Raw genomic sequence first — 15,000 nt, forward strand, 5'->3', positions numbered from 1 at the left:
TGTGCACGCACTTATGTGTTCGTGCTTATATGTAAGTATGTGCGTCCATATGTGTGTTTGTAACAATTTCGTTTATACAGATCAGATAGAGAATTTTTAATTAATTTATTTACGTTCATATTCCGCATCATATGTGTGAACAACACATGCAACCATGGACAATTGTAAGGCCCTCATCTACGTGTATTTGGTGTTTAAAAAAGGTTCTTACAACAAAACCTCAAGAACATGATAACACCGTATGAGGAGTTAAAACTCGCAGAGATCATCCATCAGGAATATAACTATATAAACCGAGCCTGTAACAAACACTTCAGCAACAAATTGAAATGGATGAGACAACGACAACCTCAACACACAGGAAACAAAGACAAATACCCAAATAACATCAACGGGATTCTGATGTCGGACTGCGAACTACCGGAGATATACAATGACATCGCAAACGAAAATAGTCACACACCTGGAATGTATGGCTCAGTACTACTGGATGAAAATGAAGCGTGTGCTCTGGGATTACCACCGAAATATGCAGTGTATAACAAGGTCAGTAAGATCAATTGTTTATCTGAGATTGAAAAAACATTTACTAAGATTAGATGGAGGTTAGGACACCACTACAACAACAACTCAGTTGTAAGAAACCACCACGACAGTAATACGCATAATATTCACAATGCAACCAACAATAACAATGGAAATGGCAACAATAACTACACCGCCACCACCACCACCACCAACAATAATGATTACACTACCACCATCAGCAACAGCAATGATAACAGCAATAGCAACAACCACACGAACAGCACCGCACACACCAGGAACAACAGCAACAACAACGTCCGTCAAAATAACAACAGCAACAGCAACAACAGCAGCCACACATACAATGATAACAACAATGGCAACAACAACACCTTAGAAAATCTCTTTTATAACCCGGTTGACAAATCCTATGATATGACCCAAATCTATCCAACGGATTTACCTTTCAACAAAAGAATATGCATCTCGCCATACACAGATGATAAAACAGAAGCCATGATCTCTTTAGCTAGAAGCAGACTCAAGAAAACATTAACACGTTATATAGCAACTGCACCAACACAAAACGAAGCAGAGGCCCACCAACTCGGTACAGTAGCTGCAATGGGCATACGAAAACTAAAACATAGAGTTAGAAACAATGAAATAGCATGCCTCCCTACAGACAAATCAGGCAGGATATCGGTAGACAGCCTGCAAAACTACACCCATACGATGCAAAAACATATAGAAGATATGAGAGAAGTTACACCGCAAGAATATGAAAAAGTAGAGAAAATTCTCAATGCACACATGGGAATGTGGTGTAACATACTCCAACCCAAGAGACGCACAGCACAGAACTTCGCATCATCCAACAACGACATTCCTACACTCCATGGGTTACGAAAAGACCATAAACCCATTGCAGACCCTATCATGGGCCCCCCATGTCGACCGATTTGTGGTGCCAATATTGCCAGCAATTATAGGCTGTCATTCTTCCTCTCACAGATATTAAGACCACACATCGAGATGTCTCCTGATATTTGTGAAAGCACTGAGGACCTCCTCAGCAGAGTCAATGAATGTAACTGCTCCCATGACCTGACATATTGTATTATAGGCAGTATGGATGTAGTATCTCTCTATCCATCCATTGACATTGACTTTGCCGTAGAGAGATGTGTTGAAATTATTTCGGAAAGTGAAGTAACCTTCCGTGAAGTGAACACGAGGGAACTAGGCCTCCTCCTAAAGCTCATTTATAATAATGAATACTTAGATCACCACGACCTAACTAGATTCTGCCCCACCAGGTCAGGACGGGGTAGACCACATACGATCACATCAGCTGCTAGAAAAACCACCGCAGAGCGTTGGAAGGGATGGAATACACCCACCCACGACCCAGAGGATAATATCCAAACACGAAAAATGGTTGCGCATGCTGTAGGTGCAAGTCTGAAGACCACCCTGCAGAAACATATAGTTAAATTCAATGAAAAACTATACATGCAGGTCCAGGGAGCGGCTATTGGTGTCAGTGTGGCCGGAGACGTGGCAAGCCTATTCATGACCTGGTGGGACAAAAAGCTGAAAACAACTCTCGAAGAACACTCAATAACACTCAAACTATACGGGAGATATGTGCATGACATTAACATCGTAGTCAAAACACCATCAAACATTCAGACTGAAGAGAACGAGAAGATCGTGATAGAAAACATCCAGAATACAGCTAATACAATACACCAGAGCATCAAGGTAACAATAGATTACCCAACAAGACACCTAAACATGAGACTCCCAGTACTTGACACAGAACTTTGGCTAGAAACAATTAATGACAAAGTTCAAATCCTCCACTCACATTATATGAAACCTATATCTTCAAAGTATGTTATCCATAAGAATTCGGCTCTATCACACAGTGTGAAAATCAATATATTAGTAGCCGATTTGGTTAGAATAATGAAAAACATATCCCCCCTGTGCAGTCCATGGGAGGGGCAAAAACATATTCAAGACTTCATGCATCGCATGCAATTTTCGGGATACAGCCAGAAAGATAGAATCCGGGTATACAGAGGAGCTAACAAGAAATTTGAGGAGATTGTTGTCAAAGATACAAATGGAACACAACCTAGATACCGTAACAAACAGTGGAATAGACTACAAAGGATTAGTGACAAAACAAACAAAAAGACCACGTGGTACAATACCGACCGACAAGTTCCAGGGAGTAATGCTTGTGGACGCCACGCCACACGGAGAACTGGCCCGCAGATTTCGAAAAATCCTCAAAAGTACCAAGTTGAGGATAAATATTATAGAAAAACCATGGAGATCAATTAGATCAGTAATATGTAAAACATATCCCTTCAGAAGAACAAGGTGTGTTGAGGAGAGTTGCATTGTGTGCAAAAATAGTCCTGGTGCCAACTGCAAAGCCAGAAATGTAATCTACAAAATAAGCTGTATGGATGGTGAGTGTAAAAATAGAAACACGACATACATAGGTGAGACGGCAAGAAGTTTGGCTGAGCGTGTAAACGAACATTGGAGGGACTATAATAATCAAAAACAAACCTCGGTGCTCTACCAGCATGCCAAAGAACAACATGGTGGTGTACTGGACAGAATTAGCATAGAAATCCTGTCTAGACACCCCGGTGACGCATCGTTGCGACAAATACAGGAGTCGGTCCTCATAACTGAAACGCAACCAATTTTAAACACCAAATACACGTAGATGAGGGCCTTACAATTGCCCATGGTTGCATGTGTTGTTCACACATATGATGCGGAATATGAACGTAAATAAATTAATTAAAAAGTCTCTATCTGATCTGATATAAACGAAATTGTTACAAACACATATGGACGCACATACTTACATATAAGCACGAACACATAAGTGCGTGCACACATATGAGCGTGCACACATACGAGCTTGCACACACTCACATGTTCATACCAAACAGTTTCGAAACAACGCCAAAACAACGCCAAAACAACGCCAGATCATATATTCAAAATAAATGGAAGTGGAGAGACAAGTTACTGAAGAGATTGCAAGAGTGCAATGAAATAATTTAACAAAAAACTATATAAATTAATAAAGGACTGAACCAGTGCGTGTGTTTATTACCGGCATAATGCCTCTCCCAAGGTTTAATTGTATTTCTTTCAACACACGTATCCACATCAAGAATCTTGCACACGAAATACACATACGATATATACATACATACATACATATATATATATATATATATATATATATATATATATATATATATATATATATATATATATATATATATATATATATATGTATGTGTGTGTGTATATATATATATGTTATATATATATATATATAGATACAGATGTATCTATATATATATCTATGTATGTATAAAAGAAATTAAAAATGTACTACGTGTCGTTCAAATTATTTTCTAAGTTTTAAGAAATATCTGTTAAAACGGTTATCTTTAAAAGTGCATTTTCTACTTCTTTTTTCTATATTTCTACCTGTGTAGAATAAAATAACTTTGTTTTATATATGCGTGTGTGTGTGTGTGTGTGTGTGTGTGTGTGTGTGTGTGTGTGTGTGTGTGTGTGTGTGTGTGTGTGTGTATTAATAATTGCTGCCATGCTCACAAAAAAAAATTACGCTAGAAATATAAATGAAATATAAATCAGTGCATATAATTTTATTCAAGTATTTCTTGTTGCCACATGTGGTTCCCGGAGCCATTCACTATGATTAATATTATAAAGAAGTGCTTGGGGTTATATTAGGAATCCATTATAACACTCTGCCATGATTTCCTTATTTTTCTTACATTTCCTTCCAGAAACAACCAAAACACTTGATGCTTATCTCTTTCTATTTGATGATATTCTAATTATTACAAAGTATAAGAAATCTCCAAGGAAACACCAGGTATGATATTCACCTTTAGAAATTCTTGGTTTCAGTTGTAATACAGTCTGTCTGTCTGTCTGTCTGTCTGTCTTTCTATCTCTCTTCCTCCCACTATCTAGTAATATGTATATATATGTATATATATATATATATATATATATATATATATATATATATATATATATATATATATATATATATATATATATATGTATATATATATATATATATATATACAAATACATATATATACATAAACATTTACACACAGATTAACACATATACATATGCATATATACATATATAAATATATATATACATATATACATATATACATATATATATATATGTATATATACATACATATATATATATATATACATATACACACACACATGTATATATATATATATATATATATATATATATATATATATATATGTTCGTATAATTGCTTGATTTATATATTTGTGCTTTGTGCACCTAATTCCACTAATGATGTAGTGGATACAGAGACAAAATGTTATGTATTATTGCTCGTGTCTGTGTCTTCAATTTGTTTTCTGAAGTCATTAGCAACAAATTTTCGAGCAAACCAGTCGCTAACAACAAAGGCAGAAGTGACAAGAGTATTAAATAAATGTAATGGATGATTAAGCGATGACTCCTACAACGCTTCTCTTAGTCCCCCCCCCTTGTGTTATTTCGGTAGATATTTCTATTGCTAATAATTTCGACAACAAAACTACACCTTATTAATGTGTTGACATATGAAGTGGTCCTTTATAGGAAATGCTCTCAAAAATGTGTAAACACTATTTGCAAACATTAAAATTAGAAATAATGTTATTAACGGACAGAGGAAAATGTAAAATAGTTGAAAATGTAATAGATTTCTAATGATTTGATAGTTTTGCGTTTTCCTTGTGTTTGTTTCAGCTCCATTTGAAATTTATGTATTTACATAAATAGTACAGGGGTGCTGAAGAGTTTCTAGCTTTAAGGGTATTGCTAAAGTCCTGGATGGAGCCCGAATCTCTGAATTATTTTACAGGGCTTAGAAAAACTGGAACACAGCTGCAATAAGTGCGTGAATCTTAGAGGAGAATGTGTTGAATAAATTCATAATTAACTGATCCTCCTATATTTTCTTTTACCCAAAGCCAGGAACGTTTCAGCACAGCCTCATACAAGGGTAGATAGAGATATATGTGTAGGGTTTATTTGGAAACAATTTTGTAGAACTGACAACTGGAAAATATCGCTAAAACTGCCGAAGAAAGCAGGCAAGTCTTTTACATATCATACCTTTAAGTGAAAGCTCTACTGAACAATATAGACGTAGAATGACCTAATAATTAAGAAGTTAACTTCACAGCCACAGGTTCCAGATTCGATCCCATTGCGTGGAAAACCTGTATAAATGTCATTCTTCTTATCCTTCAGTCGAATCTAATTTTGTTAATGAAATAAGGACAACGAAATATGTAGCATAGAATCCCACCAGATAAACTGTACCTGAAATGCAAAACTACCGGCTTATCACAAACTGATTCATACTGATTCTACCTGAGAATCACGTGAAAGGGAAATATGTCTATAGAATATTCATATAGTCGCAGGTTAATTCAGTGAGCAGAAAATTTACTTGCTTGAACAAATCAATATTCATCGTTGAACCGGAAAGAAATCATTTAATATTTAACAATATAATAACTGGAATTACCACAACTCAAACACCTCTGCTCGGGCATATAATATTATAAGAAAAAAACAGCCGAATTGCCTCAAATAATCTTCATTTCAGTGTCATTTATATTATATATATATATTATATCGTTTGCGACAAATTACGTAAGTTTCATGTCAGGAGAAAGATGTCTGGCTTAGCTCAAGTCATGCCCTGGTCATCTTAAAACGGTAATTTTCAGGTTTTTGATAAGAGTAGCACCAGAAAATGTGTTACTAGAGAGTAATGCTTTCTTTTGTTAGAAAAGGTTTAAACTCAGTGTAGTAAACGCGAGTTACCTTTTACAACATAAAAACTATTTTCCTAAATAGTACAAAAAGTATTTTGAAAGCATATAGTGTTGTATTGAACTAATTCGAGTATTTACACGCATTATTGGTGCATGAGTTGAGGATGGTTGAAGTATTTAAGTATATTAACACCTTTTCTTAATGGGTTGTTTCGATACTCCAAAATGTAGATTTTCAAAGTATAGATGTATGCATTAGATACTTGTATTTAGCATCTTTGTGCACACATTTAAATATACAAATGAAGGGCTAGCTAAGAGAATACAGTCCCCTAAGGACATACTTTCTAACTCGTTAAGATAAATCTTTATTGATGCATACATCTTGTTTAAATCTAAATTCTGGAATTCTGGAATTCAAATGGCTCTTCAGCTTCAGTAGCATGGATATTTTTTTCTGCTATTCAAAAGTTGCATATTTTTATCCATTCAAGTTCAACTTTGATCTCATATAGGAAACTTATTTGATATGAGTGATTTGGTAAATTCGTGACATGTTTTGTCAGTGTGCCTGAATGATGAATCGTTTTTACAAAATCATATTTTTAAGTTACTTTCGCGATATACCAAAGTACTTTTCTTATTGGCCATTTTATTCTGTGTGCATCAGATGACTTCGACTTGAGATCTTAAGATGGGCCGAGTAAGCATGATTCAACATTTTCGTCCACTAGATCAGGCATATATACCTTCTTAGACTATATTATATGTTATACATACACGCATACACATACAAAAACACACACACATGTATATATATATTATATGTGTGTGTGTGTGTGTATGTATGTATATGCATATGTAGATATATGACTGTATATATATATATATATATATATATATATATATATATATATATATATATATATATATATATATATATATATATATATATGCATATATATACATGCATAAAGGAATAAATATCGATTTAGATATAAATATAGATATGTATGCATATATTTATGACTGTATGTACATATGCACACACACACATACACAGATATACATATACGTTTTTGTTATATATTTCCCCAAATGCGTTTATATATGGATGGAAGTAATTGAAAAAGTTATTCGTTCTGAGCGCATTTACACCTCACGTGTTCTTCAGACTTTTTATTCTTTGACTGGTTTTCGTCGCATAAATGTCAGTTACAATGTCTTACACTGTTCTCTAAATGTTTGTCATTATGCCTGAGTATAGTTAAAATTATGCAGAAAAACATTTTTCGTGCCAGAAGCCATAAGACAAATTCTTGCATTCCATTAAGTGGCTTATAATTTTGTGTCAAAATGTATTTATTTGCCAAGTAAATATCACATTTTTGGCTGCTCTAGTAGAAGCTTTCGTAGACTCCTTGCAGACGGTTTTATTGCACTATTGTTTTCGGCCTTGTGTTCTGATGTATTCATTGTATTTCGTCTCATAGAACGAAATAATGAGATTTTAAGCAATGGATTTTGACTGTATTTTCTTTAAAGATGATTTAGTATGCTTTGTTACCGATGTTTATTGTTAACCATTCATTATAAAGTGGGCATTAATTCCAATTATTAACGTTAAGCGTGGCTTCTGATGTCGACAATTCTGGTTATATGCTATGACTGTGTAGCATTTCCTATGCAGATCTAGCTAGCCTTTACTTTGATCAGGATAAATAAATTATAACATTTAGAATCCACACAAAGTGTTTATTAAGTTGTTCAAGAGGTTTTTATCACAATGTGAGTATGTTGTTCTCTACTACAAAGTGAGATAAACTATAATACATTTGTATTGTTTTCTCCTGATTATAGATCGTTGTGTTTGGGTATGAAATCGATTTTGTCTTCTATAGAAAGATACGTTTTCTGATTTATATTTTCCTTCTCTTTACAGCGGCAAGCTGGTATTGAATCTGTACAGCGTCAGAATATAGTTCAGACATTAGACCGTGGTACCTTCACTGTTTACCGCCAACCAATTGCCTTAGACCGTTTGATAATGCACGAATTGACTCCATCAGAATCAATGTGTAAGTCTTGAATTATAATATTGCATACGTAATTACAAAATCTACCTAACATTATAATTTTTTTTAGGATGTCGTCTTTTTAGTTCCAAGTTACTTTTCAACAAATGGACCTACGACCATAAGGTATTTCAACCATAACCAACCGGTTATTTCAATCGTGCAGGGGTTAAGAATCGTACTCTGCAATTTGTTATTCTGTAAGAGGCGGCGAGCTGGCAGAAACGTTAGCACGCCGGGCGAAATGCTTAGCGGTATTTCGTCTGCCGCTAAGTTCTGAGTTCAAATTCCGCTGAGGTCGACTTTGCTTTTCATCCTTTCGGGTTCAATTAAATAAGTACCAGTTATGCACTGGGGTCGATATAATCAACTTAATCCCTTTGTCTGTCTTTGTTTGTCCCCTCTATGTTTAGCCTCTTGTGGGCAATAAAGAAATAAGAAGCTGAAGTAGGATTTCATTCATATTTTGCTGTTATTTCAAGAAGATGGTCTGACACATTATGCCAGTATAGGTATTTTTGACGTGGAGGTGCGAAGAAGGGGTTCAGATATCAGGTCCATCGTGTAATAATTTAGCAGAGAATTTATCACTAATCTATATATTCACATTGTTAGATAGATCATTCGTATGCTAAATGATAATTAGGTAAATCTAAATTCCCCAATATTCTCTCTTTCTTTCTCTCGACCTATCTCTACGCCAGGCTCCTCCTCTTTCCTATTATTTTGTCTCTACATTTCTATGTCTTTGCTTGACCTTTAACTTGACCTTTATTTCAGAAACTCCATATTTATTTTAAAGTGGATATACAGAAATACATCTGATTGATACTCACTGTTATATGAAGACACAACTTTTCTATACCTTTCTTGCTACTGCAATTATGTATATTGTTTCGAGAAATTATCATATATCATATTGTCTTTTTCTGGTAAAATATCTAATAATTACTCTCCATGTATTTTTGTGGTGGAAGTTTTAGTACTTCGTGGGAGAAAGAAGGCTTTGATTAATGATTTTTTTTTTGCTCTTCTCAACATCAAATGGTGGAGAAGCTTTTGTAAATGAAACGTGAAAAGGTATTTTAACCGTCCATCTCTGTATATTTATGGTGCAAATTGTTCAATATCTCTTACCTAAATATCACAATTTATGCAAGGCACAGAACCTTAACATTCGTTTCACTGAGAAACCATGACATATTAAAAACTCCTTCCAGCTTTAAACTGACGAATATTACTTAACTGATACTCTATATAATTACACCATTCCTAACACCTTACTGATTAACGCCTTACTGCATTGTGTCTCCTCAACTTGATGACTTCACCATTAATGCTTACACTATCTTTTGTCTTTAAGGCCAAATAACTGGGAAAATGCACTAGCTACGCTACTGTTAAATTGAAAACACCCCAGTAAATCCCCAGTGACCATATTTTCTCGGCTTAATGTTCCCATTATCCAATAGCAGCGAATCTGTTCCATAGTCAGTTTATCTCCTTTTTGCTTGTTAAGAAATATAAATGAGCATAACTGAACTTCGTTAATAAGTATCGATTAATGTACATGACTGGCCTGTATATGCGTCTATATTTAACGGAGATTCCACTTCGTAACTACCTACACACACTCATATACACACAGGCACACACATAGGCACACAGACACGCGCGCGCGTGCGCAAACACTTACACGCACACACACACACACAGCCATATGCACAAATCATACTCACTAATACGGAAACACACGTACGTTCCAGTTTATTGACAGCCATTATGAAACTACATCAAAGAAACCAAAGACAGATTGACTTTTGAAATACGGTAAAGCATTTTATTTTTCAAGTATATATATGTAATATATATATTCAAAGCTTACAATAAATATCACCAACGCCGTTATAACGTCTGAAATTACACAACGCATCATACATCAATACATTTTTACCCTTTATGTTTTTATTGTATTATATGTTCTGCTTCCAACACCACTACTGTGACTGCCCCAAACATCTCTCAGATCATGCAGCTGCATTAATATGAAGCACAACAGAGATGTTTATTATTCGGGATCTGTTATTTGTTTTTAGAATTCATTTCGTTTACTTTTGGATTTTATTTTTGATTCCTTTTGTTTATTGTCTTCTAGTTTTTCTTTTATTCCGAGTAGATTTCTTTTTTTTTTTTTGTGGGGGTGGGGGGGCGTAAATTTATAATTTGTGTATTTGTCTGTGTGTATGTGTGTGTGTGTGTGTGTGTGTGTATGTGTGTGTGTTTGTGTGTGTGCGTGTGTGTGTTGTGTATGTATGTGTGTGAGGGAGAGAAATTGCGAGAGAAACAGAGAGAGGGGAAGAGAGAGAGAGAAAGCGGTAAAGAAAAAGAAAGAAAGAAAGTAAATATCGGCTGGTCAGAAATCGGCCATGTTACATGAAATAGACTGTATATACGAAAAAAGACTGCACAACAGAAGATATATCAAAGGGTATAGATTGAATATTATCTAAGGGTAGTGACGTGAGTTTAGGGTAGACTGTTAATAAGGCCGTCTTCCAAGCATGTATGCACATACGCAGGTGCATGTAGATATTTATTCATAAATACATATGTGTTTATACATACGATATACACTTATCTATATATTTTATATTAATGCATGTAGATTATATATATATATATATATGTGTGTGTGTGTGTGTGTGTGTGTGTGTGTTGGTGTGTATAGATAGATAGATAGATAGATAGATAGATAGATAGATAGATACCAATATACATACCACTGGCTGCTAAGAGGGACTGCGGACAGGCTCAATTTGCTGTTATTACTGTAACTTTCATTTTAGCCCCAGTTAACTCTATGATAAAATACATTTTCGCCGTGTCCGTCTTATCCATATGTGCAGCATTCCCATGATCCCATTAGCTAACGTATGTTGTTAAAGGGTTATGGTTTGATTTATGGTACATTCAGCTACTTTCAACTTGCCGAGCAAATACATCGAGGCTCTTTTATTGGCTTCAACAGAGATGGCGGTTGTATCTGAATGATAAAATGAAGCAAAAATATATTTAAAGCGGGTTTGTGTTAATACAGAACGAATTTATTCAAATTCGAAATTTATTTCTTTATTGCTCACAAAAGGATAAACATAGAGGAGACAAACAAGGACAGATAAAGGGATTGAATCGATTACATCGACCCCAGTGCGTAACTGGTACTTGTTTAATCCACCCCGAAAGGATGAAAGGGAAAGTCGACCTCGGCGGAATTTGAACTCAGAACGTAACGGCAGACGAAATACCGCTATGCATTTTGCCCCGCGTGGTAACGATTCTGCCAGCTCGCCATCCTAGTACATAGGATGTGTAATAAAAATTAATATTTCAGATCTCTAAGGCGGCTAACTCGCTGAATCCTTACTGCGCTGGGCAAAATGCTTAGCAGTTCTTCGTTGGTGTTCACGTCATGAGTACGATTTCCGCCGAGGTCAACTTTGCCTTTCATTCTTTCGAGGTCGATAAAATAAGTGTCAATCGGGCATTGTGGTTGATGTAATCGACTTGAACCCACATCCGAATTTGCTGATCTTGTTCTAAAATTTGAAGCCAATATTAAAAATTTCGTGGATCTTTAGGCGTTTTTGCTCAATAAACACTCACAATACCCGGTCTGGGAATCGAAACTGCTATCCTACGATTGCGCCTCCACATATATAATATAATTATATATATAATATATATGTATTATATATAATCATAATAATAATAATAATAATAATAATAATAATAATAATATATATATATATATATATATATATATATATATATATATATATATATATATATATATATATACATATATATTATCAACACCAGAAGGAATTGGACGAAATACCGCTATATATTATATATATTAACACGGTATATGTTATTTTGCCTCGTTTCAGCGTGCGGTTTAAAAAACACGTTTATGTTGCTGCATATCAGTCGATTTCAACAGGTGATTGGAGTTTATACTCTCCAGGCTTGCAATGAAACTTCCAAGGTAAGAAAAAAAAACTATTCTTATATGCATATTCGATAGATACGTCTGTGTGTATGTGCGTGTGTTTGTGCATGCGGTAGTGTGTGTGTGTGTGTATAGGTTTATATATCTATAAGTGTGTGTGCTAACAAACTATATCATTAAACAAAGTGGCGTGACTGAGTTATTTGTAAGATCGATAACCTTGCCTCTCTCCACAAGTGCGCGATGTGGATAACATTTGACGCCATAACGTGCATATCTGATGGACATACTGTATGAATCATACGTGAAACTTGGAGTCATGATGCACGACTTTTACTTCTTCAATTTTTAGTATGATCGTTGTACATTAGATGCATTCATTAGACACCCATATTAAAAGTCTTCATAAAATTTTTCGTAGTTGACGGTTTTATTTGTGGAAATCACAACCAATCAAATATATATGTGTGAGTGTCTCTCTCTCTCTCTCTCTCTCTCTTTCTTCTTCTCTCTCTCTCACTCTCTCTCTCTCTCTATCTCTCTCTCTCTCTCTCTCTCTCTCTCTCTCTCTCTCTCTTTCTCTGTATATATATATATATATATATAAATTCAATAATAGGATGAATTGTTTTACAAGAATTTATCAAGTAGCTAGCGTGAAAAAAACCTCATAAGGGAAAATATCCATCATTTATTCCCAAAATATATATTTATCTATATAAGGGCATTACTATACAATAATGCCTTACGCTATGGAGGACTCTAAGGTCAGACTACCATAAAAAACACATTTTTACCGAACGCGAGGAAATGCAACTCTCAAAGCCAGCCCCTTAAAAACAGACTGAATTATAGATCATGATTTCGCATTTATTGTAGTATTATACAACCTCTACTCGTTAGTATAATATGGTCAAAATAAAGAGAAGTAAACAGAAAATCAACATACCAAACGAACACCGTGTATCCAGTAAAGTACATAGAAGACTGTTTATCGCTATTTACCTATATAAGTGGCAGGGATTTCGAATTGCATCTCGGTACATGTGTTTTTTTCAGAATAAATTCAGCACTGAATATATTCTTGTTATATATTTCAATTCAATAATAGGATGAATTCTTTTACAAGAATTTATCAAGTAGCTAGCCTGAACAAAACCTCATAAGGGAAATAATCCATCATTTATTCCCGAATATATATATATATAATAATGCCTCACGCTTAGAGGGACTCCATAAGTCAAAACTACAAAAATAAGCACATTTTTACTGAGGGAATGCAACTTTCAAAGCTAATCTCCTAAAAACTTTTAACTTAACGGTAAACCAATGGTTTCATAATTAATGCAGTAAACTGCATCTTTTATTCATCAGTACACGTATGGTCAAGGCACATAAGAATAAACAAGAATCAACATACCCTGACGAACACTCCATGTATTCAGCATAGTACATAGACGATTGTTCATCCCTATCTATCCGTGAAAGAGGCTGGCTTCTTTTGGTAGTTTTGACTTATGGAGTCCCTCTAAGCGTGAGGCATTTTTGTATAGTAATGCCCTTATATAAATTAAATTATATATATTTATGGAACAAAATGATGTTTTTTTTTCCTTATGAGATTTGTTCACGCTAACTACTTGATAAACTGTTATACATTTTTATCCTAATACTGTATGATATATATATATATATATATATACATTCGAAAATCAATTCTATTCAAAAATATAGCTCGTTTTCCTGTCAAAATACAATAATAATAATAAAATGAATGTATATATATCGACTAACAATAAATATCAAATGAATTTATATAAAAATACTTATTTTACCAATATATATATATATATATATATATATATATATATATATATATATATATATATATATATATATATATATATAACTATAATCATCATTATATGTACTCGCAGAAATACCGCTCTCCGGGTTGTTTTTTGCTACTCACTCGATAATTTTTTCACATTTGATTCCCAATTCTAATAACTTTTATAATATTTTACGTCTAATTAGTTCTTTGTATAATAGTGCTTAGTATAATAGTGCTCAGCAGTAAATACTGGTTTCATTATTTTATCAGTCATAATCCCTCTTTTTTAAAGAGTCAATCTGTTATATATATTTATCATTAATAACTGGCAGAACTGAAATATGTGTGCATAGATAGAGAGATAGGTAGATAGATAGATAGATAGAGAGATAGATAGATAGATAGACAGACAGATAGAGAGAGAGACACACACACACATACACAAAGCTTTGGTGCTGTGAGAACACATGGGAATGACGTTTCCTTACTTTTTCAAATATACCCAAAAGTAAAATGATCTAATATAACGATATCATTCATTCGGCATGTGTTGAAATATGCCAAAGCAATTTAATTCCACACAAATATATGCTACTTTACATATAATTAATTTGTGTTAATTCTATTTACTGAAA

The 15,000-nt window shown here is 34.2% G+C and overlaps 1 protein-coding gene and 1 long non-coding RNA gene across 6 annotated transcripts in view; one reads left to right on the forward strand and one right to left on the reverse strand.

Annotated features, from left to right (window-relative positions):
• The window catches only part of LOC149131671 (uncharacterized), a 25,869-nt gene extending 14,312 nt beyond the window's left edge, over positions 1-11,557 (reverse strand). Inside the window, exon 1 of the long non-coding RNA XR_016237644.1 lies at positions 11,300-11,557. This is a non-coding gene — a long non-coding RNA (uncharacterized LOC149131671). The remainder of the gene's footprint in view (positions 1-11,299) is intronic.
• Positions 1-15,000, forward strand: part of LOC106877684 (pleckstrin homology domain-containing family G member 7) — a 970,386-nt gene that overhangs the window by 951,842 nt on the left and 3,544 nt on the right. For all 5 annotated transcript variants that reach the window (XM_089338328.1, XM_089338327.1, XM_089338326.1 and 2 more), the window contains 3 exons: positions 4,395-4,483; positions 8,387-8,522; positions 12,470-12,567. In XM_089338328.1, the coding sequence (XP_089194454.1) occupies positions 4,395-4,483; positions 8,387-8,522; positions 12,470-12,567 (323 nt within the window). The remainder of the gene's footprint in view (positions 1-4,394; positions 4,484-8,386; positions 8,523-12,469; positions 12,568-15,000) is intronic.

Source organism: Octopus bimaculoides, chromosome 20 (assembly GCF_046866305.1).
Source record: "Octopus bimaculoides isolate indiv1 chromosome 20, ASM4686630v1, whole genome shotgun sequence".
NCBI lineage: Eukaryota > Metazoa > Mollusca > Cephalopoda > Octopoda > Octopodidae > Octopus > Octopus bimaculoides.